Consider the following 25,701-nt stretch of genomic DNA (forward strand, 5'->3'; position numbering starts at 1 on the left):
AGGCCCTTGGCAGTGTGATTTGGGACCCACTCTCTGCTGCTTCTTCTCTCCTCCCTCCAGTGCCCTCCCATTCCCCAGAGAAAGCCAGCACAGCTCTGCCGTGGTGCTGCAGTTTCATAAAAACATACATAAATATATTTCCATTTCTGTAAGAGAGAGCAAAGCTGCACAGGCACCTATAAAACACACAGTCACTTCTCCACCCAGCGCTCCCAGCACAGGTCGTATAAAACATATAAAAGGGGCGCAGGAGACAAAGGCTGCAGGTGAAGCAGGGGTACAGTGCCAAGAAGACCCTGGCTGGGGCACAGGGAGCTGCTGGGGTCCCTGCAGCATTGCCACCCTCAGAACTTGTGCCTTCTCCGGCGGCAGCCTTTGGGCCGTGTCTGGCTGCCCGCATGGAGAGCCGTGCGTGGCTCCGAGTCCACCCCACCATCCATGGCTCCCAAGGAGATGTCGGGTTTCGCAGGGGACACATGGCAAGGAAGGTGCTGAAGGGAGATGGGGCTGTCTGCTGACGGCTCCCCATCAGCAGCTGAGAGTGTGGGAGAGGACTGCTGGTCTCCTAATCCAGGGAGGGGAGTCCCCGCATCAGCACCTGCAACAAAAGCACACGTCAGCCCTCCTGTGTGAGCCACGGGTGCTGCCAAATCACCTCTCCCCTCCCTTTTCCTCCTGTCCTTGGATCCATGGAGGGAAGCACTGGTGCACAGACAGGGACAGCAGAAGCCTCCCGCATCCCCCAGGAAGCTGGACATGGCTTGGTGCAATGGTTCAGAGTACACCCACCCCTATTCCTGCAAGGGCTCTGGTGTGGGTCCAGTGGGCACACATCCAGTGGGTACTGGCAGGAATGTGTGCAGCCAGCTGGGGAATGCTGACAGCCAGCTAAGCCCACAGCCCCAGCTCTAATCAGAAAGAACAGACCCTTCCAAGGGGAATTTAGTCTCCCAGAACAGCCCAGGCCAAGCCAGGACCAAAAGGGCAGAGGTGGGAAAAGCAGCCCCGACCCAGCCAGGTTGGCACAGAAAGTTTTCCACCTTCAGACTTGCTCTCCGAGAGCTCCAGCATCCTGAGCAGTCCTCTCTCCTGCCTTCCAGTGTCCTGCCAAGAAGAGGAGAACCACCATCACAGCACTGCCACAAGGGAACCCCTTAGCCAGGATGGCCTCGTGGGCACTTACTCCCCCAGCCCTGAGGGTCAGGCTGGGCACAACAGGGACTGCTGCTTATCCAGGGCCTCCAGCTGCCCTGGGAAGGGCACTGCTCTGTGCCCAGCCCAACCAGTGCTCAAGCAGAGGCAGCAGAGAGCAGCTAACCAAGCAGAACCTGGTGAAGAGGGAGGCCAGGGTACAGGATGCCATCCCCCAGCCCAGCCAGCAAGCACAGAGCTGTGATAAATGGGAGCATCAGGGGCTCTGACACTGCTGGAACACATCCCCAGCACTGCAGGTCCAAGGGCAGACTTGTCCCACTCTGTCCAAGGGATAAATGGGAGCATCAGGGGCTCTGACACTGCTGGAACACATCCCCAGCACTGCAGGTCCAAGGGCAGACTCTGTCCAAGGGTATTGGTGCTTGGTGCTGGAGGGAAGGGCCTTCCTTCAGGGCACAGCCAGACAAGGAACACTCCTTGTGCCCTCTCTGCCCCTGGGAAGATGCAGCCATGCTGGTCACACATGCTAGGGGAAGACCACTCGACCTGGCTGCTTTGAGCCTCAGGACAAGGAACACTCCTTGTGCCCTCTCTCTGCCCCTGGGAAGATGCTGCCATGCTGGTCACACATGCTAGGGGAAGACCACTTGGCCTGGCTGCTTTGAGCCTCACTGGCCCAGCAAAGTCCCCTCTCTTGGCTGCTCCATGCCCCCAGAACTCCTCTGGAAGGCACTGGCTGTGGCATTGGAGCTGCAAATCACCCCAAAATGGGCCGTTGTAGGAAACTGCAAGCCCAACTGTGCCATTAGGAAGCTTTGCAATGGCCCAGCCAACGTCCAGGCTTCCCCAGTGAGCTGCCACCCCAGCAAAAGACAGGGCCAGAGGTAACAGAGCCTTGCTGAGCCTTCCCAAAGAGCACCCTGGCTTCAGCATCTTTCCCCCATACCCTATGCCTGTGCCTGCTTGCAGAACCCACACACCAGCCAGCTGTGGGGCACAGAGACAGAATCAAGCTGCCCCCACAGAGCTGGTCACATGCAGGAGCAGCCATGCCCTGCAGTACTCTGCACCACGCAGTGCTTGGCTGTATCCCAGCCAAAATCATCAACCAGAAATCTCATCATTTGCATCTGAATCCCCAAAGGGCTGAGGTCTGTGATGGATTTAAGGGATTATACAAAACTAAGACATCATGTTGCATCTTCATGCCGTGAATCACATTTCTGAGCGCAGGCAAAGCTGCAGCACGAGGGTTTTGCCTGCAGGAGCCAGCAGGAAGGCCTGGAAGGACCCTCTGTGCTCCCCTGGGACTGCCACAAGCAGGAAGAAGCACAGTGGGGGCTTACACCTGGTGAGTGCCTGTGAGCCAGCTGCCACCCACGCTCCTGCCTCCCACCTCCTCTAGCAAGGCACGTTCCCCACCCCCAGCACACCTCCAGCACGCTCACTCCCCCACAGTTCTCCTGGGACTGTTCACTCCCAGCACTGAGCCTAAACCTGCTCTGGCTCTAAACCTTCCCCGTGGGAATGGGTTTGTGCATATCCAGACAGGGCTGTCATCCCGACGCTGGCCTCTGCTCTGGACGCTCAGCCCAGGAAGGCTGCAGGACTGAGGCGTGCTGCCTGGCAGCAGGACAGCCCTGGCTGCCTGCCCACTGGAGAGCTGCTGGCAGCTCTGCTGGATTAGCTCACCCCTGGGACCAGCCCGTGCTCTCGCAGACCGTCGTGGGAAGGAGGGCAATGAGTTCTCTGTCCACAGCAGCCCACAGGGACGGGCAATCCTACACCAGGTCAGCTCATCCCTGCCAAGCAGGGAACCAGCTCCTGCTGCCAACCCAGCCCCACGCCCAGCACACAGCAAAGGGGATGGTGTGCAGGGTCTCCCCTCACCTTGGCTCTTCGCAGCCTCCTGGTTCCCTGAGCTTGCCTAGCAGCCTGAAGGCAGCTGTCCACGTGCCTCTGATACTGCAGCAGTGGCACCAGTGACTTACAGAGGTAGCACTTCTCACACCTGCCAGGCAGCAAAGGACAGAGCACTGCATTAGGATTCACCCTGCACCGAGCTCCAGCGGTGACTCTCCCCTTCCAGGCCATGCCGAGGAGGAGATGTGTCACCAAATCCAGTGTCACTAAAGCCAGTGTCACCAAATCCAGTGTCACCAAATCCAGTGTCACCAAATCCAGCCTCGCCCAGTGGGGTCAGGCCGGCACCAATCTCAAAGCCTGAGTGATTATCAGTTTTCCCTGCCTGTTCCTCTGTATCCTGCTGCTGCAGCAGCGGGACAGTAATCAAATCTGCTCATCTAACTATCTCAAACACCACTGATTTTTCCCCAGACATAAAGCACCCTGTCAAAATCTACAGAAATGAAGCGCAAGGGCTTTGCAAAGGGGAGTTAAATTCTGCCTGAAAAGCAAACCAAGTGTGTTAAATCAGAGAGACATTTTACCAGGGCTGGATGAACTTGTCTGACTAGTAAATCAAGCCTTTCTCTGCACTGTCTCCATTTTACATCATGCCATGCAGGGAGAGGAATTGCAGAGCACATGCTCCTGCTGGGGGGTTGGCTCAGTTGTTTCTCAAACCCCCTTGTTTGGGTGGAAGATGCTCAGGCTCACGCAGGACAACTGAGTGTTCTTGGGAAGAAGATTATTCTGGGTGAAAGGAGATGAAGGTCAGGCATAGATTTACACAGCTACACTCACTTCCACACCAGCTCTCAGCAGGGACTGAATTCTGCAGAGGAGGACACTGGCTGTTCAGGAGGGAAGCTGCATTCAGGAATGGACTATCTCCAGGAAGAGACAAAGCCCCCAGGGACCAGCCCCAGCAACATTGTGTTCAGTTTGATAGTGGTACTCTCTGAGTGAAACACCCCAGGCTCTAAAATGCATATGGAGAGCCCCCATCGAGCAAAACTCTGCAGCACTTTTTCCCGTATTTTCTTTCCAGTCAGTGCTGATTACCCAGATAATGTGTCTAAACAGAAGCTGTCCTCTCTATAATTAGCCTAATTCCATTAGTGATGTTGCCATCCACTGTTTGTAACAGCAAAATTGCTTCCATAGCAGGGATTTTACTGTCAGATCCTCTCTTATGATGCTTTGTGTGGGTGGCAGGAGGAGGGGCTGCATGGAGAGAGATTAAACAAAGCCACTGCTATTCTGAAAGTCTAATTTAATTAAGAATATCACTACAGGTGCCATGTTGACAGCCTCCATGTCCTGGCCTCTTCTTTTCCCGGGGTGACCAAGCTCAAACCTCCCATCAGAAACTGGCTGAGTTAGCACCATTTTAGCTACAGCTCCCCCCCAGCAGCCATGTGCCCCTGACCCATCATGGATTGGGCTGAAAGGAAATCAGTGCAAAAATAAACAATCTGAGAACAGCAAATTCCTCTTGCTTCAGTTTAAATATAGTCAGCACTGCAACAAGAGGCATTGAGGAAAAGCAATTTTTTAGGGAAACTGTTATAAGGCCAACGGCCAGCATATGTACAGGAATAAAGACATCCATAGTCAAGCTAGTACAGAAGCACAGAAATAATCTTGGAGGAGCAGGCATACCTACTTACTTATCAATGTCTGAGGATGGTGGGCTGCTTTTACCACTGGCAGCTCTATTTCTTGTCTCTCTCTGACGCCGGGTGAGCACTGGAGGAAAAGCAGAAAGGGTTAACAAAAAGGGTCACTGCCATCCACCCCAAACCATCCCTACATCATGCTCAAATGCACCAAGTTTCCATCACTTCCACTCAAAGCTGCAGCAGAAGTGATGGTAGAGGTGAAGAAGCAGTGGACTGGGACAAGCAGGGTTTTCTTTCCTGCAGAAGAGGTTGCTGGACAAGTGTCCTTTTTTCCTAGGGGGATACTGAAAAATTTACCTTTCCCACACTGGAGAGTCAGCTGACCACTTCACACCTAATTTGCCAGAAACAGCTGGATTGACAGTCTGTAGTTTACAGGAATTTCAGAGCTGCTGACAGCAGTGTGATAGCCTGAGAGCAGCGTTACCCAGCTGCTCTGGCAGCACAGCCCAGCTCCCTGCCAAACCAGGCTCCAGTGCCTGCTGCAGGGAGGGACAGTGCCAGCTGTGGGCTCAGGGGAATGCAGAGCTGAGGAAGGGCTGTGCAGAGGCACCAGACCTCTGACAGAGAGCCTGCCTGGGAAGGGACACAGCTCACACTGGAAGGGGCATTTACAATTAGCCCACACTCATCACTTTCCCACTGCCCATGTGAACCGTGGTGCTGCTGTCCACACACAGCCCTGGCAGTCCCCTGGAAGATCTCTAGCAGGAGCAGTGCTGCTCTCCAGAAGCTCCAACACATGGCTAGCCAGTGAGATCCCAGCTGAGCAGCTGATGACGGGTCCAACCATTTCTGTTCCCCCAGCAAGCCCAAGCAGCCTCTCCCAACTGGCTCTGCAGGCATCTGCAGGGAGCACGCTGGAGTGTTGTCCCTTTCAGTTGAATTCCTCTCAGCGTATTCCTGTTGACATACCACCAGCAAAGATCCTCAGGGAACATTTCAGATAGCTTAGTTTGCTTCACCAGGGACGTTCAAGACTCCAGCTCCAAAACAGATGTCACAGTAAGCGCTCTCAGGCATGCTGGCTAAGGGGACAATGCAGGGAGCTGTTTTACAGCTTGGTGATGCTGCTTCCCATACTCATGAGGACAAAAGTCTGACTCCAAGGTATAGGCACAACAAACCTGTTATTGTTAGCACATCATCTGTGATAAAGAAAGCAAAGCACAAAATTTTGTGTGGAACAAAGGGAATTCTTCCAAGTTTTAGCAAAACCCCGTTTCTAGAATGTTGGGCAACCCCAATACCTATCCACAATGCAACACAGTCTTTCCTTCAGCAGCAATCACTGATCTGCAGCTACAACCAGCAATGTACTGTGAAGTGCTCAGGAGCTGTTGGGGCTGATGGGAGACAACCATGCTGAAGAAACAAGCTCAAGCCTTCCTGGGATGTGGGTATTGTCTCGTTGGCGATGACTGATATGCTCACAGGAACAAAAGCAAACGCCTCTCTTTAACACAGCCTGGCCCAGATTTGAAGTGGCAGCCTGACTAGAAGACTGGTAACAATGGCCAGCCCCCAGGCCGTGCAGCCTCCCAAGAAGCCAACCAACATGTGTGTTTGACAGCGTGGTGAGAACTGCTCTCCAAATCTGAGTGTGCTCGTTAATATTCCTTAACGAGCCTTGTGCACCAGCTCAGGTGTTAATCACTTCTATTTTCTTCCAAAAGCAGTGAACACATCTGGCATAATGGGCCCATTAGAGATGTCTGGGACTAGCTCTGCAGCTGCCCAGGAGAAGACCCTCAGCTGCAGTGCTGGAAGAAGCAGCAGAGGAGAGAGAACAGGGCCAGCTGGTGAGGCACAACCCCTGCCAAAACATGCTGGTTGCCCCCAAGAAGGGGGTTCAAAACACAGGAAAAGACTTGCCACAGGCAAAATCCCCACCACAGAGCAGAGCTGACCTGCTTGTGTGACAGGAGCCTTGTAACTCTCCCAAATGCAATGCTCTTTGCTGGGTCAGACACTCTGTGCCCCAAAACCAACCTTTTCCCTTGCTCAGCATTTCTTCTGGTTGACCAGTCATTCTTGGCCTGTCTGGCTCCAGCATTCACCCTGGGGAAGAGCAGCAAACCCTGCCCAGTATGGCCTTGTTATCAGCACACTCAGCCCGGGCACCTCCTGGGGCTGCCAGCTCTGGCTGGCATGTGGAGCTGCGAGGTCAGAGCTCCTCACCTTCCTGCTCTGCCCACCTGCAGTGTGCTCCACCAGCTCCCTGTGCTCACTACCAGCCATGCCCCTTCCCTGCAGGATCTGTCAGTGTCAGTCTTGTCCCTTCTCAGAAGCCACCCAGGTCTCCTCTGCCCCATTTTGTTACTCTTTCTGCTTTATCAGTGCCACTTCTACTGATGTCAAGAGCTCTTTAACAGCACCAGTGCTGCTGCTGAAGACTGACAGCTGCATCAAGACTGCATTTGAGCCTTTGGGAGGAAGGGATTTACCAAATCCTCATTTTCCTGGGCTTGCTTGGGAACCGAGAATGCCGGATGGATGTAGATGGAGGGTGAGAGGCATGGAGTATGTCAAAAAGCCCAGGAGTATTTGCTGTTCTCAGCTGCAGCCAAGACTCACTTCCAGACTGAGACCAGCAGATCCCTGCGCTGGCAGCAGCAGTGGGAGATGGACGTGGGGACTCCAGCAGAGCCCTCTCACACAAGTGAGCCCCTTCAGCTGAGTGCAGGAAGAAAGAGGGAGCTGGCACAGAAATTCCACAGCTCCACTCATTCACTTGGAATTAACACCAGTCACTGAGCTGGAAACCCAGAGCCTCAGCCCTCCCCAGCCTGGTACAGTAGCTAACACAACATCAGGCTCTTCTTTTTTATTTACTCAGATCACAGGAAAGTGGAAATTCATGATAAGATTTTCATGCTGCCCAGGTATGTGGTGGTCTGGGCATCCAGCCAGGCTGACCATGTACGTAGGGGAAGCAACTGTAGCTCATCTTGCCCAGCTGCTCATTTGAAAACTTGCCCTTAGATATCAGCCAGACTGAGCTGGCCTCCTGAGACCTAAGACTGAGAGACTTTGGTGCATGATTATAAGAAGGAAGAAGAGAAGTAAAACCAGCAAGAACCCATCCTTTTGTAGTATTAAAATGAAAACCACTGACAGCTGTAGTTTGCAGGACTGCAATTCCAGAGACATCAGGAGTAAGTCTAATTAATAAATCTGAGGACACACTAAGAACCCCTGATCCAGTGCACCAAAGGAAAACTGAAGCCATCTTTTCTTAACAGATCAGGGCACGGCTTAGAGGGCAGAACTTTGACTTCCTCTCACACAAGGCTGTTGCTGTGCTCCTGAGGAAGCCAGCAGCCAGCCAAGAGCACACAGTGCTGCAGCAGTAGAGAACAGCTTCTGGACCCACACAGGAGCTGGCATTTGCTTCAGAAGACAATTCTCTCACATCTTTTTTCTCCCCATGCATTAGCATTACCTGTGGATGTTGTGCTAGTGGTGGATGCCAAGATAACAGCCCTGGAAACAGAGTCCTTTTGTACCTGCACAGCTGTGCCAGGCTACTGTCTGGCCTCTGCTCAGAGCTGAACATCATCTCTGCCCATGAGATAACCCAAATCCCACAGACCAGCCCAGCAGCTGAGAGCCCTCTGGGTAACAGTTGCCTTCCAACAGCTCTTGGAAATTGGCCTGAGGTGCCCCCAGGAGGAAGGCAGGATTCTGCCCAGCCCATGGTACTGCAAAGAGTCTGGGTGCAAACAAGACAGTTGCCTTCCAACAGCTGTTGGAACTTGGCCTGAGGTGCCCCAGGAGCCAGAGCCCCACAGGCAGGCAGGATTCTGCCCAAGCCCAGGAACCCCATGGTACTGCAAAGAGTCTGGGTGCAAACAACACAGGTGTCTTGGACTGCTATGGCTAATAGAGCCTGGTCTCTACAGGGAAAATACTAGAATAACTGGCAATAGAAAACTCAAATTACTGTGATTTTGTCCCAGACCCATTGCTCTGCTTAGAGCCATTATTACAGAGCAAAATTCCTTTTATTCCAGGCTGGTTTCCTTACAGGGGGATTGTTCTGAACAAGCCAGAACAGCAGAGCAGCAATTCCAAAATAACTACCCTTACAAACATCCCCAAGGAGACCAGCCTGGAAGCAGAATGGAGAGGCCAGCCTTGAACTCTGTCCTGCTGAAAGCCAACACCAAAGAAAAGAACAAATTCCCTTGCACTGCCAAAGACTTCAAAGCCTTTTCCTGATCACAGTCGGGATTCCCCAGGATCAATGGACACACTCACAGTCCAGCCACACCAGGGACTGGAATACCACAAGGCCAAAGACATTCCTGCTAAAAGGCACACTAGAAATTCTGCTCCATTTTGTAACACAAATAAGACCTTTATCAGTCTCGAGGATGGAAGATAATTTCTGATTTGCCTGAGCCAAATGCTTTGCATCAGTAGCTGGGCTGTGCCTGCAGAGAGAACCTTCCACCAAAATTAAGCACCAGCCAGTATCAGCCTTTACTCTGGCTCCTGTTATCTTGACAGGACCCATGTCACACCCCCAAAGATTTAGTATAGCAGGAACCTTTTATTTTAAAACTACATCAACTCTGCATTAAGATTACATGGTGAAACTTCCTCCTGCTAGAGGAATGCAGAAGTTACAGTTCTTGTACTAGCTATGATTTGCTCAAATTGCTCAAACATCATAGATTTAGGCTGCATTTAACAAGCCAGTATGTAACTGAAAATTATATATTCACAGCCTGAAAAGTTAATCTTATTACAAGCTACTACTTTGATATTACCTGACATTGTGCTAACACAGATTTTACATTTCAAGCAACAGCTAAAACATAACTTACTGAATATATTGATAACCAACCAGTGTATTTGTTCACTTAAGCTCTACAAAGGTTGGCTATGGAAAATTGATATGAAAAAGACTACAAAGAGGATTAATATGGGCATTCTGACTGTGCTTCTATGCCTCACTCTTCACATGAAGGAGAAAAATCCACACTCCCAGACTGATAGTTATCATTTTGCAATTTTAGTGAAACAAGAGGGAAACTTTTCTGCAGCCTCTGCCACCTGAGCAGGCCATTTTTTCACATACAAATGTCAGACTTCATGCAGAGCACAGGCCATTCTTGCACTAGTACAGAACATTTTCCCCTCTCAACAGTCCTGAAGGACAATTGCCCACATGGCTCAAGCCTTCCATTTTCTACCACTGCCACATTCTCTGCAGGTCCTCAACAAGGCACACAATAGACAAATTTTACAAGTACTGCTTGAAGCATCCAGGACTAGATCCTGGGGTAATATTCAGGAACTGATAATGTGCTGAATTATTGTGTGAAGTCAATCAGAAATGATATCTCTCTGCAGGAGGTGCTGGAAATACCAGAGCCTCCAATAACACTCTCCTGGGCAGCGCGGAGATGGAATAAGGCAGAGTGAACAAACCTCCCCATACACCAAATATCCTGAGAGGGACAAGACTGCAGCACCTGCCTGGCACGTAACAACAGGGAAGGGGGGTGAGAGTGAGGAGCAAACACGTGGCAGCAGCACGGGCAGACCTGGGGTGTCCCTGGCAGGCTGTGGCCCCGCCGCGCCGTTGCAGTACATGGCGTGCAGCTCGATCTCGTCGCCGGGGAAGCTGTGCTCACACAGAGGGCAGGGCACACGGGCAGCCAGCACAGTCCTGCCAGCATCTTCATCCCCACCAACCTGAGGAAGAAGAAGAAAAATTAGCCAGACAGGGCTGTTTCTGTTACTTTGCTTAGGTGCAGCGCTCCATGCTGTCTCCATGGTAGGTGCTCACTCTCACACAGACTCAGGTTTTCTTGATAAGTTTTACTCCTCCTTCATCACATAGTGCTCAGAAATAACACCACTGGCTAAATGAACTACACTGCACTAATAACTAATTTGTCTTGCAAAGGCAACATGTCCTTCTGAATCATGGTGAAACTCCCTGCACAGCCATGCACACCGTTTAAGGCAAACATCACCTGCACTAAAGTGGAAAAAACGGCAAAGCTTCCATTAATCAGGAAATCTCAGAAGCGAAACTGATGGAAAATTCATGGGGCAAAGCAAGAGTTCAACACCTGACTTGTGCTCATCAGTTTCTGGACATGATCCATGCTACACAGGCAACATTGTCTGGGAATGCAGCTTCTCCCAGGATGAAAGGAGGCTGCTGTGGTGTTAGGAAGCCTGGAGAGATCACTGGAAGTTCCTCCTTTATAGAGGAGGTGGCTGAAGCAGTCATGAGAGGGGACACCAATCAAGGAGAGAGGGAATACCATTAAAAATCTGTGTCACACAAAATTACTAGCAGAGGCTTTTCGCCAGGGCAGAATGTCACAGCTCGTGTATGTTCTCAGGGTGCCATTACCACTTACAGACACTCTCTTTTTGCATTGGTCACACAGCTGCAAAGGAGCTCCACTACCAACCCACAGAGATCCAGCCTGCTCCCTACGCCACTGACATTCCCAAATGCAGCATACTGCAGCTATCTCACTCATAACTGCATCTCTGCCTAGTCAGGCTTGCTGTGAGATTTTACCACATTTAAGAAAAAAACCTTCCCCTCCCCGCAATGATGAAGAAAAGCTATTTAAATATTAACCATGTAGAGAAACCTATAGAAAAATAATATGGGAGAGGTTTCTGTTCTTACAGCTAAGCAGTGACATGTGGACAGTGTGCAGCAAAACTGCCGTCTGCTTCCCTCCAACAGTATCATTTCAGGGAAGCAGTAATTGGGGTCAGCCAAGATGCTCCGTGCCACTGGAGCGCCTTGCTGTATTACTTGGTTTATTATGTCCTTTCCCAAATGAGGATCTGATCCTGATTTTTATGTGCTAAAGGGAAGAAGGGTGCTTTGTTGACTCAGAGGAGCTGTGACAAAAATTGCAGGACTGGGACTCAAACTGAGATTCTGACTCTCAAAACGCATTTCTCCCTGACACCACTGAAAGGCTACAACAGTGAGCCCCAGGAACATCCCTCATTCCCAGGGAGGCTCTCTGCCCTGAATTTCTGCAGAGGAGTTGCCACAAGAGTTCCTCCAGCCAAAAACAGGCTGCTGAAGTACATAACTTACAGCATTAACACTCGAACACCTCTCTCACATCTCAGTGTCATTACATCTTGTGAAGTCCTCACTGTGGGGCATCACACTGAAGAGCCATAAAACACAAGATGTGTCAAATATGAATGATCGGATCAAACCTGCTACACAGACAACACACATAAAAAATATGATGGGAAAAGCAGCAGGCACTGCTCCTTCTAGCTGCCTTTTTTAAAGCAATCTTAGGAGATCACCAATTCTGCACACCCTGCCCGCCTACATGCAGCGGTAAATTACTAATTTTAAATGGAAATGCAACATTCTGTAACAAAAGACTGCTTGTACAAAACCTTGCTGTAACAGTCTGGAAAACCTCAACTGCAGAACCAATCACCCCTGTCAGAGCCAGAGACAGTTGCCTCTGCTTTTTAGCAGAGGAAATTGCCTACAAGACATAGTACTTGCAGCCAACAGCCAGCCAAGAGCAATGCTAGAGGCTGAGCTCAACAAGACTCCTGTGTCCTGGCTCAGCATCTGCTAGGAAGAAGTCAGTCCCAGTGGTCTCTGCTTGGCTCCTGCAAACCACTGATGCCATGGTAGCTGTTTCTGCTGTTTTCCTGGAGGGCTGCAGGCTCTGGTCTGGGACCTGCTGCCAACCATAATGATGTCAAACAATTCCTAGGAACCTGCTCCCCACCACCCTGTGCCACCCAGGCAGAGGTGTGAGACACAGGGCACCCTCTGCAATGCACAAGGGGACAGGGCAGTGTCCTGGCCACAGCCAAATGGGTCACAAATGTGCTTTGGTGGCCAGCTCAGGACTGCCTCTCTCCTTGCTGCAGTCCCTAATTGCCTGAGCAGTGCTTGGAGATACCTGCAGAATGAAAGGCACACGAGAGCACAAGATGGTTTATTAAGAGGCCTGTGAGAATGAGACATTGGAACTGCAGACGTGCTGTACAAGCTGCAAACTCCCAGAATGAGCTTTCCACAAATGAATCCTCTTGTCAAGAGCTGTACGATTCTGTATTCATGTACCCTGCACCAGAGGAGTACTTGGCAACCCCTTTGATATCGCTCTCTAAATTAATAGACAAAGGGAGTTTTATCAGAAGCAGGAACTGAAGTCAGATGTTGGTACAGTGACAGCTGCAAAGCAATTGCTGTGCAGGTGTGACAACATGGGGAAAGGGGCTGCACACAACACACATCTGCAGCAAGAGGTAAGAGGATGGCCCTGCCACTGACTTTGTATTAACTATTACTGCACAAAACTCTAAGATTCCCATATTCAGGACACTGCTTGGCCTGAAAACCACCACCAGCCCTCAACACTTGAAGCACATCTTTGTACCAGTCTGATCTCTGGGTGAAGCTCTCATCTTAGCCTCTTGGATATGGTCTGTAGAGAGCAAACTGAGCTCAGAGCACTGTAACAGGCAAAAGGAGGTGACAGCACAAGTGACTGAGGTTTACTCAGACTCCCCTCAGAGCTCCTGGGGTCCCTCTGCATTGCTGAGCATCACAGCTTGTACCCCTGAGCATGGGCAAGCAACAGCACTGCCACCCACACTGATGGCATCCTCCAGCTCAGCAGCACTGGGATATAAAAGAAAGGGCTGGAATTGATAACAGCTCTCCAGCGATAGGACTGAAAGGCTTCAGAAGCAGCTGCATGCAGTCCCCAGCCAAAAGGGACTGGAGATATGAAGCAGCAGAGAAAAGCAAAGAGGCAACTGTTTGTGAGGCTCCAAACAGCAGAAGTCCAAGCTTCCAGCTACCCAAAGGGAAATGCCAGCACAGCTCAGCTGAACCAAGGTCTGAAAGGTAGGATTTGAAACAGCACCCTCCAATTTCAAGCTCTTTTACCTGCATAGGTGCACCTCTGCTGTCTGAACAGAGCTCTTCTCTCTCCTCCTCAACAGCTTCCAGTGGGCTTGGTTGGGTCTCTGCAGAAAAACATCTGCATGTCAGCACAGGTTTGCAGCCCCCAACTATCTCTTCACTTGTTGATGTAGCTTAGTCCTTAACGCTTTTCAAGAGTTTTCACAGTTTCAAGACATTCTTTAGACTTGCCACAAATGTTATCAGACAAAGTGCAACAACACAGCTAGATGAGGGGTTAAAGTCACAGCATGACAGTGTGAGGATAAAGGCACTGCAGCTGTGTGGCTTCATGGGGAGTGAGATTAGACACAGGGAAAGTGTGTGGGACACTTGCTGGGATGGAGACAAAGCAAGAATAGAGCTGCTTTCACATCTAGACAAGCAGAGCTCCCATTCCATGCTCTGTCTCACAGTCACACCTTCTTTAGACCTCCACATCTTTGTTAGCAACAAAATATGCCTCCAAGCACCACCATGACCAATCCTGCTACAGCTGCTCGTGAACTGAAGCAGCCTCTTCATTATTTTTCTCCCTTAAAACCCCAGACCAGAAAATCTCAAACATGGTAGGAGAGACCAAGGAAGAAAAACTCCTTAGTCCCAAACATGTTTAATTAATGTAAGATAAAAATTACTTCAGTTCTCATGCTTTGCACATTATCTTGACAGTGAAAAATCTGAAAATTTGATTGCATTGCAGAGACACCTTGTTTTGAGTGAGCTCTCCATGCCCAATCACATCCAGGTGTCTCTTCAGCAAGTCTCCAGCAATCCCTGTCACAAAACTGCCTTAGAGGAAATGGGTCCAAAACTAGGGGATCAAACTAAATTACCTGAATAATTTTAGCCTTGAAGAATGGAGATGGGAAAGAAATCTCGTTTTGTTCAAATAACTTGAAAATTCTCTTTTCTCTGAACTTCCTAAGTGTGAAACTTTCAGTACAAAATTCTTAACAGTCTCAAGTGCCTCTTACCTGGGCAAACAGAGATCTCTTCTTCAGCAGAGTTTTCTGTGGCAGTATTTGGGCTCCTTTTACTGCCAAGTGGGGTCATTGTGGAGATGCTGTTCAAAACATAAATATAACATGAATCTCCAACCCAGTAGCTGTGAGGGCCACACCTGCCAGTCTCACACAGTTCAGAACAGCAGATGATGCCATAATTTCCAAGTGGTCAATATCTGACAGCCAGAAATGACCAGGATAACAGCAAAATATGGGTCTAAAATGCCATCCTAAGCAAAAGCCCCAAAGGGAACATTTTTTTCTTCAGAAAGGGTCATTACTTCTTGTCAAAGGAGCAAAAATACCTGCTCACAACTGTGGGACTCTCTGTGGGAGAAGATGTGGAGTTGTGCAGGTACCAGCACTGTGCCTCTTTCTGGCTGGGGAAGGAAATCCTCACAGGGGAAAGGCAGACCTGCTTTATCCCACATTATCCTCTCCCTCCTCACACTGCTCATTTTCTCCCTTATCCCTGTCCTGCCAGAAGCAGCACGGATGTGACACAAGGCATTTCCCTGCAGCAGTCCTTACAGCATTAGCAGTGGCTCCTTGGAGCAGCACCCAGCACTGCTCCTCTCATTTTGACCTTCGGATTCCTTTTTTTTCTCTCCCACCTCACTGCACAGTCCTTTTTTTTTTTTTTTTCCTCCCACCTCACTGCACAGTCCCTTTTTTTTTTTCTCCCACCTCACTGCACAGTGTCTTTCTGACACAGACAGGCATTGCTGAGTAAGTCTGGCACCCATGCTGACACACTCTGCGCCTTGCGTGGCTCTCTGATTAGTCTGATCAAGTATGCAAGAACACACTTAAAAAACATGAATCCCTGCACTGACAAAAACAAGATTTATTAAGCTCAACCACAGGCCTTAGAGAAGAGAGAACAGCCACTGCTGATTTATGATAAATAACAAATTTCTGATAGGAAATCACAAGTGGCTTTTCTCTCTAAATAAAGCATCTCAAAGCATTTGTTATGAATCCAGGCTGAGCGTGTTTTACTCTGTGTCTAACATCAGGGCTCTCTTCAAAAGAACTCACACAAAACAACTTGCTATGACATTTATAAAATGGGCTAATCAATTTGAAGTCAAACCACATTTCTTGCTACACCAACTATCTCCTGGTAACAAAGCCTATAATCATTTATTAAAACCCCAATCTTCCATGCTCTGTACAAAGCGTGGAACAAGAGGGGAGAGCAGCCCACAGAAAGCAAAGCAATTTCTTCACAGGACTGGCACTTCCTGAACTGCTCCACTCCCTCCAGACAGCTCAGAGCCATGTTTTCCTATTAAGTGCTGCTGAGGCCAGCCAGTTGGGGTGCCTGAGCTATACCCAAGAGAGGCCTGTGCTGGCAAATTACCAGGAGCCAGATGGCAACACTTAATGTGCACAAAACTGCAAAGACTGCAGCCATTTCTTGCCTTGCTGATATTCCAGCTGCTCGAGGAGGGGCCACCACATCCAGGTGCATCCCACCCCAAGGCTGGCAGCCAGGAGCTCCTGGGCAACCTGGGGAGTGTCCCAGACTAACCCCACCAGCTACACCAAAGGAAAGAGGTCCCTCTCCTTTCACATCCTCCACATGCTGGGCTCTCAGGCCCCAAGCAGGCGGGAGGCCAGCGCTGCAGAGCACACACCTCGCTGCCTTCCACGCAAGCTCAGAGCTCAGCTGTCACAGGCTCATCAGCCTCGGCAGCTGCAGGTTCCTCCTGCTCCCCAAGGCAGGTTTTAAGCTTGTTAGAAAGGTGCAAGCAAGAGGGATTTTCATACTCTGCATATTGATATTAACTGCTCAGGCCAAATGCTGTTAGATCAGAGGAAAGTTGGCAGTTTTGTTCCAAAGCAGGTTTAAATTATAAAACCCAACAAATTAAAAACATGACATTATCTGGCCTTTCTTGTAACTTGCTCCCTGAATCCTCTCCCATTTGTCCTTCTTCTCCATAGCCTTTGATGCGGAATTGCATCCCACAGGAAGGAGAGGGAAAAAAAAAAAAGGAAAAGAGGAGTAGGCTTAAATCTGAAGAAAATCATGTTGACTTGCCCCACACCTGTCATCTGCTGAAGTGGCTTTTCTGGAGCACTGCACTCTATCTTTGGCTGATAGGCAGTGCCGTCTGGCTTCCTCCTCCCTGCTTTCCTCTTCAGCAGCAAGGCAAGAACATAAAAATACACACAGAAATCCAGTAAACCCTTCCCCGTGCTGCCTGTGCGCCTTCCCCGAGAGACAAGGAATGGCATCGCTGTAACTCACCACCAGCTCCCCATGGTCACAGGAGCTTCAGAGGCCAAGGAGCAACTCCTTCCACTTGTACAATAATGCACCTTGCACATCTTATGAAGTAACAACAGCAACTGATCCCTTGTCCTCAGCTGTGCCCCACCTTTCCCATGCTGCTCCAAAGCCATCTATTTCCAGGGATGCTTAACAGCAGTGACTGCAGCCAGCCTCTCCAGCAAGCCCTGCAGCAAGCTGTGGTGGGGCTGCACCCCAAAATACTCCAGGGAGACTGGAAGAGCCCACATCACTAGACAGAACCTGTGAGCCCCACACTCTGAACACCCTACTCACCTCTGTGCAATTTGCATGGGTTCCCCATCTTCAGGCACATCCTCTGCAGGCAGTACCTGGGAGGGCTGGAAAAGGAAATTCTGGTGTTATATAAAACAATGTGCACAGCTGACTGGGGTCTGCTGGGTCACTGGATTCTGTCCATGACATTGCACCCAGTCTGCTGTATATTTTTATCTGAAAATAGCTCAGTATCCATCCGGAACGAGTCAGCTTTTTCCCTCCATCCCTGCTTTTGGCAAGGTACTCCCTGCAATAAAGCCTGGCAGTACTTTTTGTTACCTTGCTGCCTAGACGTGTTCCTGGACAGTCCATGCCCATCCACTCCTTCCAACATTGCCATCATCTTCCATGCTCTCTGCCTGCTCTCAGCATGCATCTCAATGAATTTGTAGGTAATCATAGCTTTTCTCCACCTCCACCTGTGCTAAGCTTGAAACAACCCACGGTTTTTAGTGTCCCCTGCACTCCCCCAGGTACCCTAGCAGCCCTTACCTACTCCACTTCAAAACTTATTTTCCTGAGCCAGAATGACCTGATCAACTGGTACGGCTAATGACTGACCATGAGAAGCACTTTTCTGAAATTTCCTAGAGGTAAAGTCTGTTGCATTTTTCCTGCCTGGGAAATCAGCTGTCCCATCTAAGAAGGGGAGCAGATTAACCTGCACAATCTACAGCTGGAAGATCTGTGTGCATTTTATCCCATTTTTCATTTAGCTCTACGACTCCACTTATTCTTTCCTTTAAAATTTGTTCAAAAGCCTTATGCACTGCTGAGGTCAGGCTAACATGCCAGTTATTACCCAGATCCCTTTCTTCTTCTGCAGTGTACACGCTACACTTGCCATCCTCTAATCAGGTGGAATTACAACAGTTTATTAGCAGTCCTTGCAGTCAGGCCTACAATTTCTCATGCTAGGTCTCAAAGAAACCCAAGGAGTTTCCTCCCCCTTCCCTGAGTCTAGCAAATGATGTGAGCTTGATTTCCACCAAAGGTTTCAACTTTGATCAGCTCCACCCCTGGATATACTTCCCCAGCAAGTTCCAAATCAAGGTCTCTCCTGTCAAATTTCCCTAACATGACTCCAACCCTCAAATATCCTGTTTTATCTACGCTTTCTTTACTTCTTTGCAGCCCAGCTCATCATTAACATAAAATACCACACCTCCTCTTTTATTTTTATTTGTCTTTGTCCAGAATTGTGCATTTCTTAACAATGCCTCTGCCCTGGTCATGAACACTCATCCATGTTTCTGTTTTTCCTTGTACATCTGTTATAAAATATGGCACTAATTCAGGTCACCAGACTCTAAATCTCTAGAATTGGATCTTTTCCCTCTGAATCTTTTAAACACCAAGAGTTCCCTAACCTTATCTGAAAGGCTCTGAAAAAATTGATTCTATTAGCACTGAAGTTTGTTAGTGCAGGTTCACAGGCTCTGAGATCTCCTGACAACCAGGATTTGCTCTGTGCAAACAACCCCTGGCTGTGGGAGGCAGTGGCAGCAGTTTGCTGCCAGGGTGGAAGGTCTGTGCCCATTCCAGGGGAGGGTTTCAGGGCAGGACTACAGGCAGCCTCCCTCAAGCACATCATCTGCACCTGCATTTCACACATGGCATGAGGCCATGTCCTTTTTCAAGGACGGTTTTGAGTCCTCAAGGGTGGTTTCTACATTCAGCACAGCCCAAGATCTCCCACCAGCCCCACCAGCAGAGCAGCCCTGGTGGCACTGGGAGAGCCCCAGGCAGCAAAGGGTCTCCAAGAGACGCAGCAAGGTGGAGACACGACAGCTCTGGGCCCCTCCTTTGTCACTGCCAGCGGAATTGTATTTGATAGAGGGAAAAAAAATGGAGACAAGGCACAAGCAAACATCAAACATATCGATTTTGCAAGTAAATCACCTGCTCTGGCCTCAGTGTGCGACTGCACAGAGAGGCGAGAGAAAGGAGCTACCTCTCATGCTGGGTGTGATAAAGCAGATGAAAAGGCATTTAGAAAATATTTTCTCTTTGTAAATAGAAGACTGGCAAATTTTGGGCTAGGGTTGAAATTGTAAAGTCTGTTGCCCCTCCCTTATTTTTTCACCTTAAAAATATCAGAAAGGCAACATCTCTCAGCTATGGCTCTGAGACAGCTCCCGTGGTCAAGAGGAGTAGGTTACAAGTTACCACTCAGCACCACTAAAACCTCTTTTCTCCCCAAGAATTAATTAGGTATTAGCATTAAACAGATAATATTTTAAAAAATACCACACAATTTTCAGTACTGATTAAAAGTTCATGCCCTTCCCAGCTGCTGTAGCTTCCCAAGGGCTTTAGAGTACACATCCACAGACCTCCAGTCACCCCAATCTTCCAGTATAATAACACCTTCATTTCCAGAGGAAAAGCTACAGAAAAAAAAAGTGCAGTTTGCTTTAAGAACCTCTCAGGTCTTTTGTATCTATCCTAAGGAAATGAAAAAGGGCACAAGTCAGTTCCTTTCCTCTGCAGATCACCTCTAAGGCTTGTTTAAATCTCCATCTGCTAAACCCGAGCCAAAGCACTGTCATGAAAAGTCACATTTCAGCACAGCCTGCTCTGCTCTTTTTCTGCAACCAGAAAATGCAGACATGACGTTTTTCCTAAGTGTTCAATATTACAAGACAGAATATAAATATCACAAAACAAGTTAAGTATCTTTCTAACACCAGGGTAAATGATCAAATACACTTGAAAACAGGAACAACAGAGCCAAGGCTTCAGTCATAGAGAAGATAAAGTTATACAATGATCCAGGAGTGAAGTCATTATGAAAAATGAGGGTTGGAAAAGGCTGACACAAACCTAAAATACAGCAGTAATAAATACTTCATCTGACTAGCAATCTGTTTAAACTTAGCAGTGACAGAAAGCTGCCTTCCGCTCCAGCAGGAGAGCCCTGACAGAGACAGAGGCTGACACCTAGTGTCTAGCACACCCGAGCCCGAGAGAAGGTGCCCAGCACCAGGACAAGGACAGGGAGCACCACCGTGGTGACAGATCACCAGAGCAGGCTGAAGATGCCTGTGACCACACAGAGCCTCTCCCAGCCACGAGGGAGAAGAGCACTTCCAAGAGAGAAGCACTTAAGGATGCAGATAAGCAGGGAGGAGCAAACAGGAAAGGCTGTGCCGCAAGGACAAACCCACATCTCTGTCTGCAAAGGGAAACCAAGAGCTCCCCACACAGCCACGGGTTTATAAACCAGAGCTGGAGGTGGTCAGCATCACCTCTGTGTCCTCTGCCTTGGCTCACTGCCGGGCTGCACCCTTCTGAGAAGGATCAGTTGGATGTGTCGGTCTCTGGAGCATTAGTGATGACTGCCAGGCTGCTCAATGGCCCTTATCTTGTGCGAGCCGGGTGTCAGCCTGTACACTTCTCTCCTTTCCACAGAAACCTGTGTGGCTGAGGGAGGAAGTCCCTAAATTTAAGAGGGGCATTAAATAGCAGTGCCTGCTTTGCAGAAGGGACTGAACCGTAAAATGGACAGAAGGGCATGGCTGCTCAACCTCTGCCCAGTGGCAAAGCTCTTACCTGGCAGTAGCTGGTGGTCGGTTCATCATCAGAAGTGGAGTTCTTCTCTTCTTCCATGCTGTGCCCTGGACTCTCTGCCTCCCTTCTCTTTGAAGGGTGGAGCCAGGTGATGTCTTCGGACTCTTGTCTCTCTATGTCTCCATCTTCTATGCCATCAGCAACTCCATTCTCCCTGCTTATCTCTTCTCCTTTCCCAAGCTCGTTTTGGCTCAAGGAAGGACTGGGCACAACTGGGTTACCAAACTCCTTCTTATGCAACAGCTGCCTCTGAGCCTGCTTCAGGCTCTTCTGGTAAACCTCCAGCTGACACAAGATGACTTTGGTGTACTGGTTGGGGTCCACCCCTTTGGGGCAGAAGGGGATGCCCCAATAATAGTGCACTGTGTTCCTTGCCTCCTCCTGTTTGTGCTTCTCCTCCACAGTCAGCATGCAAAGATCCGGGGTGCTGTCAGACCCCTCATTCTGCTCTGCTTGCTCTGTGGAAACACAGACCTTGGCAGTGTGCCCAGGCTGTGAGCTGTGTTTGGTACCTGCTCCTCCACCACTCCTCCTGGGGCTGTCACACTGTTCTGTGCTCCTGCTCTTCCAGGGTGGAGTGGCTGAGCTCCCAGCACCAGCTTCTCCCACAGAATGGCCAGTGCAGGGCAGGAGCTGCTCTTTTGGCTCCTGGCCTGCTGCCTCGGAAGAGCTGGAGGGGGTGGTGAACAGTCTCCGAGGTGTCAGTCGCCAGGAGCCTCCTGAAGCCACCTTGCCAAAGGTGGGACTCAAAGACATGAAGTCCTCTCCCAGAGTGCTGGGTAACATGTTACTCGAATCACTTCTTGCTGGTGAGGAAGACTTTTCACTTGACCTTGTCACAGGCTGGTCTTTCCCCGGAGACACGATTATGCTGGATACTAGTGAGCTTTCAACGATTTCCTGGCTTAACCTCCTCAACACCACCAAGGGGCTCCGGGCGACATCCATCTGTCCATTCCCATCAGCTCTGGAGCTCTGTGAGTGGGAGCTGCAGTCAGAGGGAGGGGTGTCAGGGCAGAACGCCAGGCCTCCCAGGATCTCAGAGCCTTCTCTCTCAGCAGGCTGGCTTTGGCCCTGTGAATTCAGTGCTTCCACTGACAGATGAGGAGATGCAGTCGATGAGTCTGAGGGCTGACAGCTCTGAAAAACAAAAGGTTCACCCTCCTACAGACGTGTTTTCTATCAGCAGAGCACAACCAAGGGCTCCCCCAGCACACTGGCAGCCATCCCATGGACTGCAGATCCCCCTATCCCAAATCAGAACTCTGTACCCCAAAACAGGGACAGCTGGGGTTAGAATGCACATTCCTCTCATTAGGAACAGTACAAAGCATCTACTCTGGAGCTGCTGTCCTTCCAGATTGTGCTGGGAATATTTATGCCCCCCAGTAAAACTTTCTTTTGTGCAGCATGGTAAAGCAAGCACAGACAGCAATGTTGCTAAAGAACCCTAGTGAGCCTCTTCACAGAAGTGCACTTACACTAAGGCTCTCAGCAATGGCCTTCCTCAAGAGCTCCTCCTCTTCCTCTTCCTGACAGTTCACTTGTCTAGCCTCTTGCTCACTCATTTTCAGGGCCAGTGCAAATTGTTCCTCTTCAGTCATCTCTACAGCAGAAGAAACAGGATAATGTCAAGTCACAGCTGCAGGTGTATGTAAACACTCAGTGAATATCCAGCATGTAGGGAGAAATGGGTGAGAGTCCCACATTCCCAGGAGGAATGCAGAGAAAATCATCTAAACCTCAGCTCTCCTGGAAAGGTGTCAACAAAACTGGAGCAGGCAACACTAAATGAGAAAGGTAACTCAGGTCAGGAACTTCACCTCAGGTTTCTAGAGCAATCTAAGCTCCCATTCCCCGAGTATATTAACTGCAACATGACATTTTATTTGCCATCAAACAACACACACAGCAGCTGCAGAATGCATGTTCAAGGAGAGAGGAAAAGGACAGATTTCTAAAGTGTGCTCATTTTTGTACTGGATAGGCTCAGCAGCAAAGTAGGATAAACAACACATCTTTAAGAGACTTTTTTACTAACCAAGTAGCACACCTCACTACTTCTGACACAGATACCTGCAATACCACAGGAGACCTATCCAAGAGAAAAAGAGCTACATGCTCTTCACCCCAAGCCTCAGGTGGAAAAGCTCTGTAGAGGATAATGTTACTTGCTTGGTGGTATTATAGAGGATATTTCACATGCATACATCCCCCTTCTGCTCACATCACCACTCTACTGCATCACTAAGTCAGTCATGCATGGGAAAGAGGTTTCCTACAGTTGTAACTGCTATTTCAGCAGAAAATTTATTCCTGAAATATTCCTCGCTCCAATCAAACCAAAAGTCTAGACTGCCTATGTAGAAACAAAGCAGCTAGTTACTTTGGAAAACACTTATTTACTTAGATTCAATCCAACACTTTCACTCTGCTTAAAATATACAATGCCTGCAGAATGGAGTGCAGCTTGAAAAACAACTCAACAGCACTCTCAGGAGCTGAAAAAATACATCTTCTCACTTGAAACAAATTGACAGATTTCCTTCAGAACCCGCTCCCTCCTCCAGGCAGAATCCTGCACGCGCCATCTCATGCATGAACCAAAGGCTCGCGCTCTCCTACGGCCACGACATCTTTAAGATGTGCCACTTGAGCAGGGAGGCTGCCCAAGCACAAAACATGCCCTGACTGCAGCCAGCTCCGGAGACAGGCGTTTCCCGGGGTAAAGAAGCATTCTCAAGTTGCAGGCTCCCGTTTTCTACCCCATCCTCTCCCTGGCAGCTGCCACCCAAACACAGCAGTGCAGCCGCACCGCAGCCTGCCCATGACAGCACTGCTGCAAGCAGGAGCATCCACGGAGCAGAGCTCTGCCCTTCCCCCAGCTCCTGGAGGATGGCAGCCTCTGCTCCCCCACCCAAGCAGGATCTGAAGATTTTTGGACTGATTACCTTCAGATTCCTTTATGTGTCCTACTAAAACAGTACTTAGCTTCAGGTTGTTGGTTTGGGGTGGGGTGGGGGGTAATTCCTTTGAAAATTAAGAAAGGGGTTGAAGGGAAAGCAGACTGCAGCGTTTTCAGGGCTCATGGGGATCTTTTGTCCTTGGACAAAGTCACTCAATGATGTTACAGCCAGGAGGGACCAGGGCAAAAAAAAAAGGAAGCATTCTTTAATGGAAAGCACAGTCCAGTGTATGGAGAAAGCTCCCAGCCCCAAGAACAACAGCATTAAATAGCATATCACAGAGTCAATTAGGCTGGAAAACACCACTGAGATTGAGTCCAACCTTTGACCCATCACCACCGTGTCATCCAGACCATAGCACTTAGTGCTACAGACAGTCTTTTCTTTTCCCATAACACCAAACACCTTCCAAGCATTCAGAAAGTGTGCGCTGATTTGTTTTCCTGCCCAAACCATCACAGCAATCAGGCTAGATCCTGCAAACTCAGACATGTGCAGGAAAACCGGTGCACATGATCGGCACCCTGCAACACACGACTTTCCACGTGCTTCAACAGGGGCCTGAACATTTGCCAGTTCAGGCTATCAACATCCATGAAGCTTAATAAAAAGAAACATTTTTTGGCGAGTTACTGCTGTACATTTTGTTTTCTTCTCCCTCCCTGGCACAGCAATTTCCCCTCTGGGGACAGGGAATGTGCCAGACAAATGCTGCCTCTGGCAAAGAAACCAGTGACAAACAAGATGCACTTAGTGCACGTTCCAGTTGAGTAGGTGCTCTGGAGATGGGGAAAACTCGAGTTTAAATCCACCTGGCATTACTGTGGGGAGAGCAGAGAGCTGCTCTGCTCGTGCCTTCGAGTAGACCTGACCTGCTTTAAGTGAAGCTGACGGTATTTCATGCTCCAGGACTGATCACTTCTCAGCACCGTGTGTTTTATTAAACTTGATGCTGATTGCAGCCGTCAGAATTTATGATGATTAGAAACCCAGAGTGCTGTGTGAGCCCCCGACCACTGTGTGCAAACAGAGCTGGGAGAGAGCTCGGAGCGTGTGGCGGGGGCTCCACAGATCCCGGGAGAAACGACCCCTCTCCATCTGGAGCGATGCTCACTCACACTCATCACTCGCCTGCCTCGCAGGAGCCCATTCCCGGGGGAAGCTCCAGCACTGGGAACTCAGCATCTCACACTCCGAAATCCTCTCCTCGCAGGTCCATCCCAAGGCGGCAGGAAATCCCAGCGCCCCTCTGGGGACCAGGGCATCCAAGAGACCCGCAGATGGGAAGGAGGGGTCAGAGAGAAACTGGTTTTAAGATAGGCAGCCCTAAACAAATTAAACCATTTCAGAGCCTTTTTAAATGCTAATACAGCAATTTGCAAAGTGATTTATGTTTCATTTTGACATTTGCAAAGTGAATTAGATGCAAAACCCCACTAGTTGTAGTTATAACACTTACTAATAAGAGATTTACTCAAAAATAACAAAAATGCGGGATCTCAGTATTTTTACATATCCAAAGTGCAATTACAGTAAAAACATTCAAATGTGCTTTAAAGCAGGGGCTGACTTCCTCTGGAAAAAGAGAGAGACTTCTTTAGGTTTTGCATTTCCATTTATCCTGTCAGGATGAAACGTCACAGATATATTTTAGTTATGGCTCTAGGTTAAAATGAATAAAACCACAACAAAGCAAAAAAGGGAGGATACGCTTTATAACGAGTGCCTGCCAATATCCGAAATTTTCCAGTTTTGAGGAGAAAGAACTTGCTCTACCCAGAAGCACCCAATCTTTACAAAAGACCAATTTGCCTCGCAATTCAAAGAATTTATTTAAAGACACTGGGAAAAATAATTACTACTTCAAATCTTAATTCGCCTA

General features: G+C 49.2%; 1 protein-coding gene across 5 annotated transcripts in view; it reads right to left on the reverse strand.

Annotated features, from left to right (window-relative positions):
- Positions 1-107: 107 nt before the first annotated feature.
- UIMC1 (ubiquitin interaction motif containing 1) overlaps positions 108-25,701 on the reverse strand; it is a 40,038-nt gene continuing 14,444 nt past the window's right edge. For 2 of the 5 annotated variants that reach the window (XM_039701774.1, XM_039701775.1), the window contains exons 4-13: positions 22,335-22,459; positions 20,836-21,993; positions 17,278-17,342; positions 14,670-14,758; positions 13,678-13,757; positions 10,301-10,451; positions 4,731-4,809; positions 3,046-3,166; positions 1,041-1,104; positions 108-598 (exon numbers count right to left, since the gene is read on the reverse strand). In XM_039701774.1, coding sequence (XP_039557708.1) covers positions 345-598; positions 1,041-1,104; positions 3,046-3,166; positions 4,731-4,809; positions 10,301-10,451; positions 13,678-13,757; positions 14,670-14,758; positions 17,278-17,342; positions 20,836-21,993; positions 22,335-22,459 — 2,186 coding nt within the window. In that variant the 3' untranslated portion in view covers positions 108-344. Of the gene's footprint in view, positions 599-1,040; positions 1,105-3,045; positions 3,167-4,722; positions 4,810-10,300; positions 10,452-13,677; positions 13,758-14,669; positions 14,759-17,277; positions 17,343-20,835; positions 21,994-22,334; positions 22,460-25,701 lie in introns of those variants that run through there. The other 3 variants (XM_039701776.1, XR_005626718.1, XM_039701777.1) reach the window with 3 other exon arrangements.

Source organism: Passer montanus, unplaced genomic scaffold, assembly GCF_014805655.1.
Source record: "Passer montanus isolate IOZ18808 unplaced genomic scaffold, ASM1480565v1 scaffold15, whole genome shotgun sequence".
In the NCBI taxonomy this organism is placed as follows: domain Eukaryota; kingdom Metazoa; phylum Chordata; class Aves; order Passeriformes; family Passeridae; genus Passer; species Passer montanus.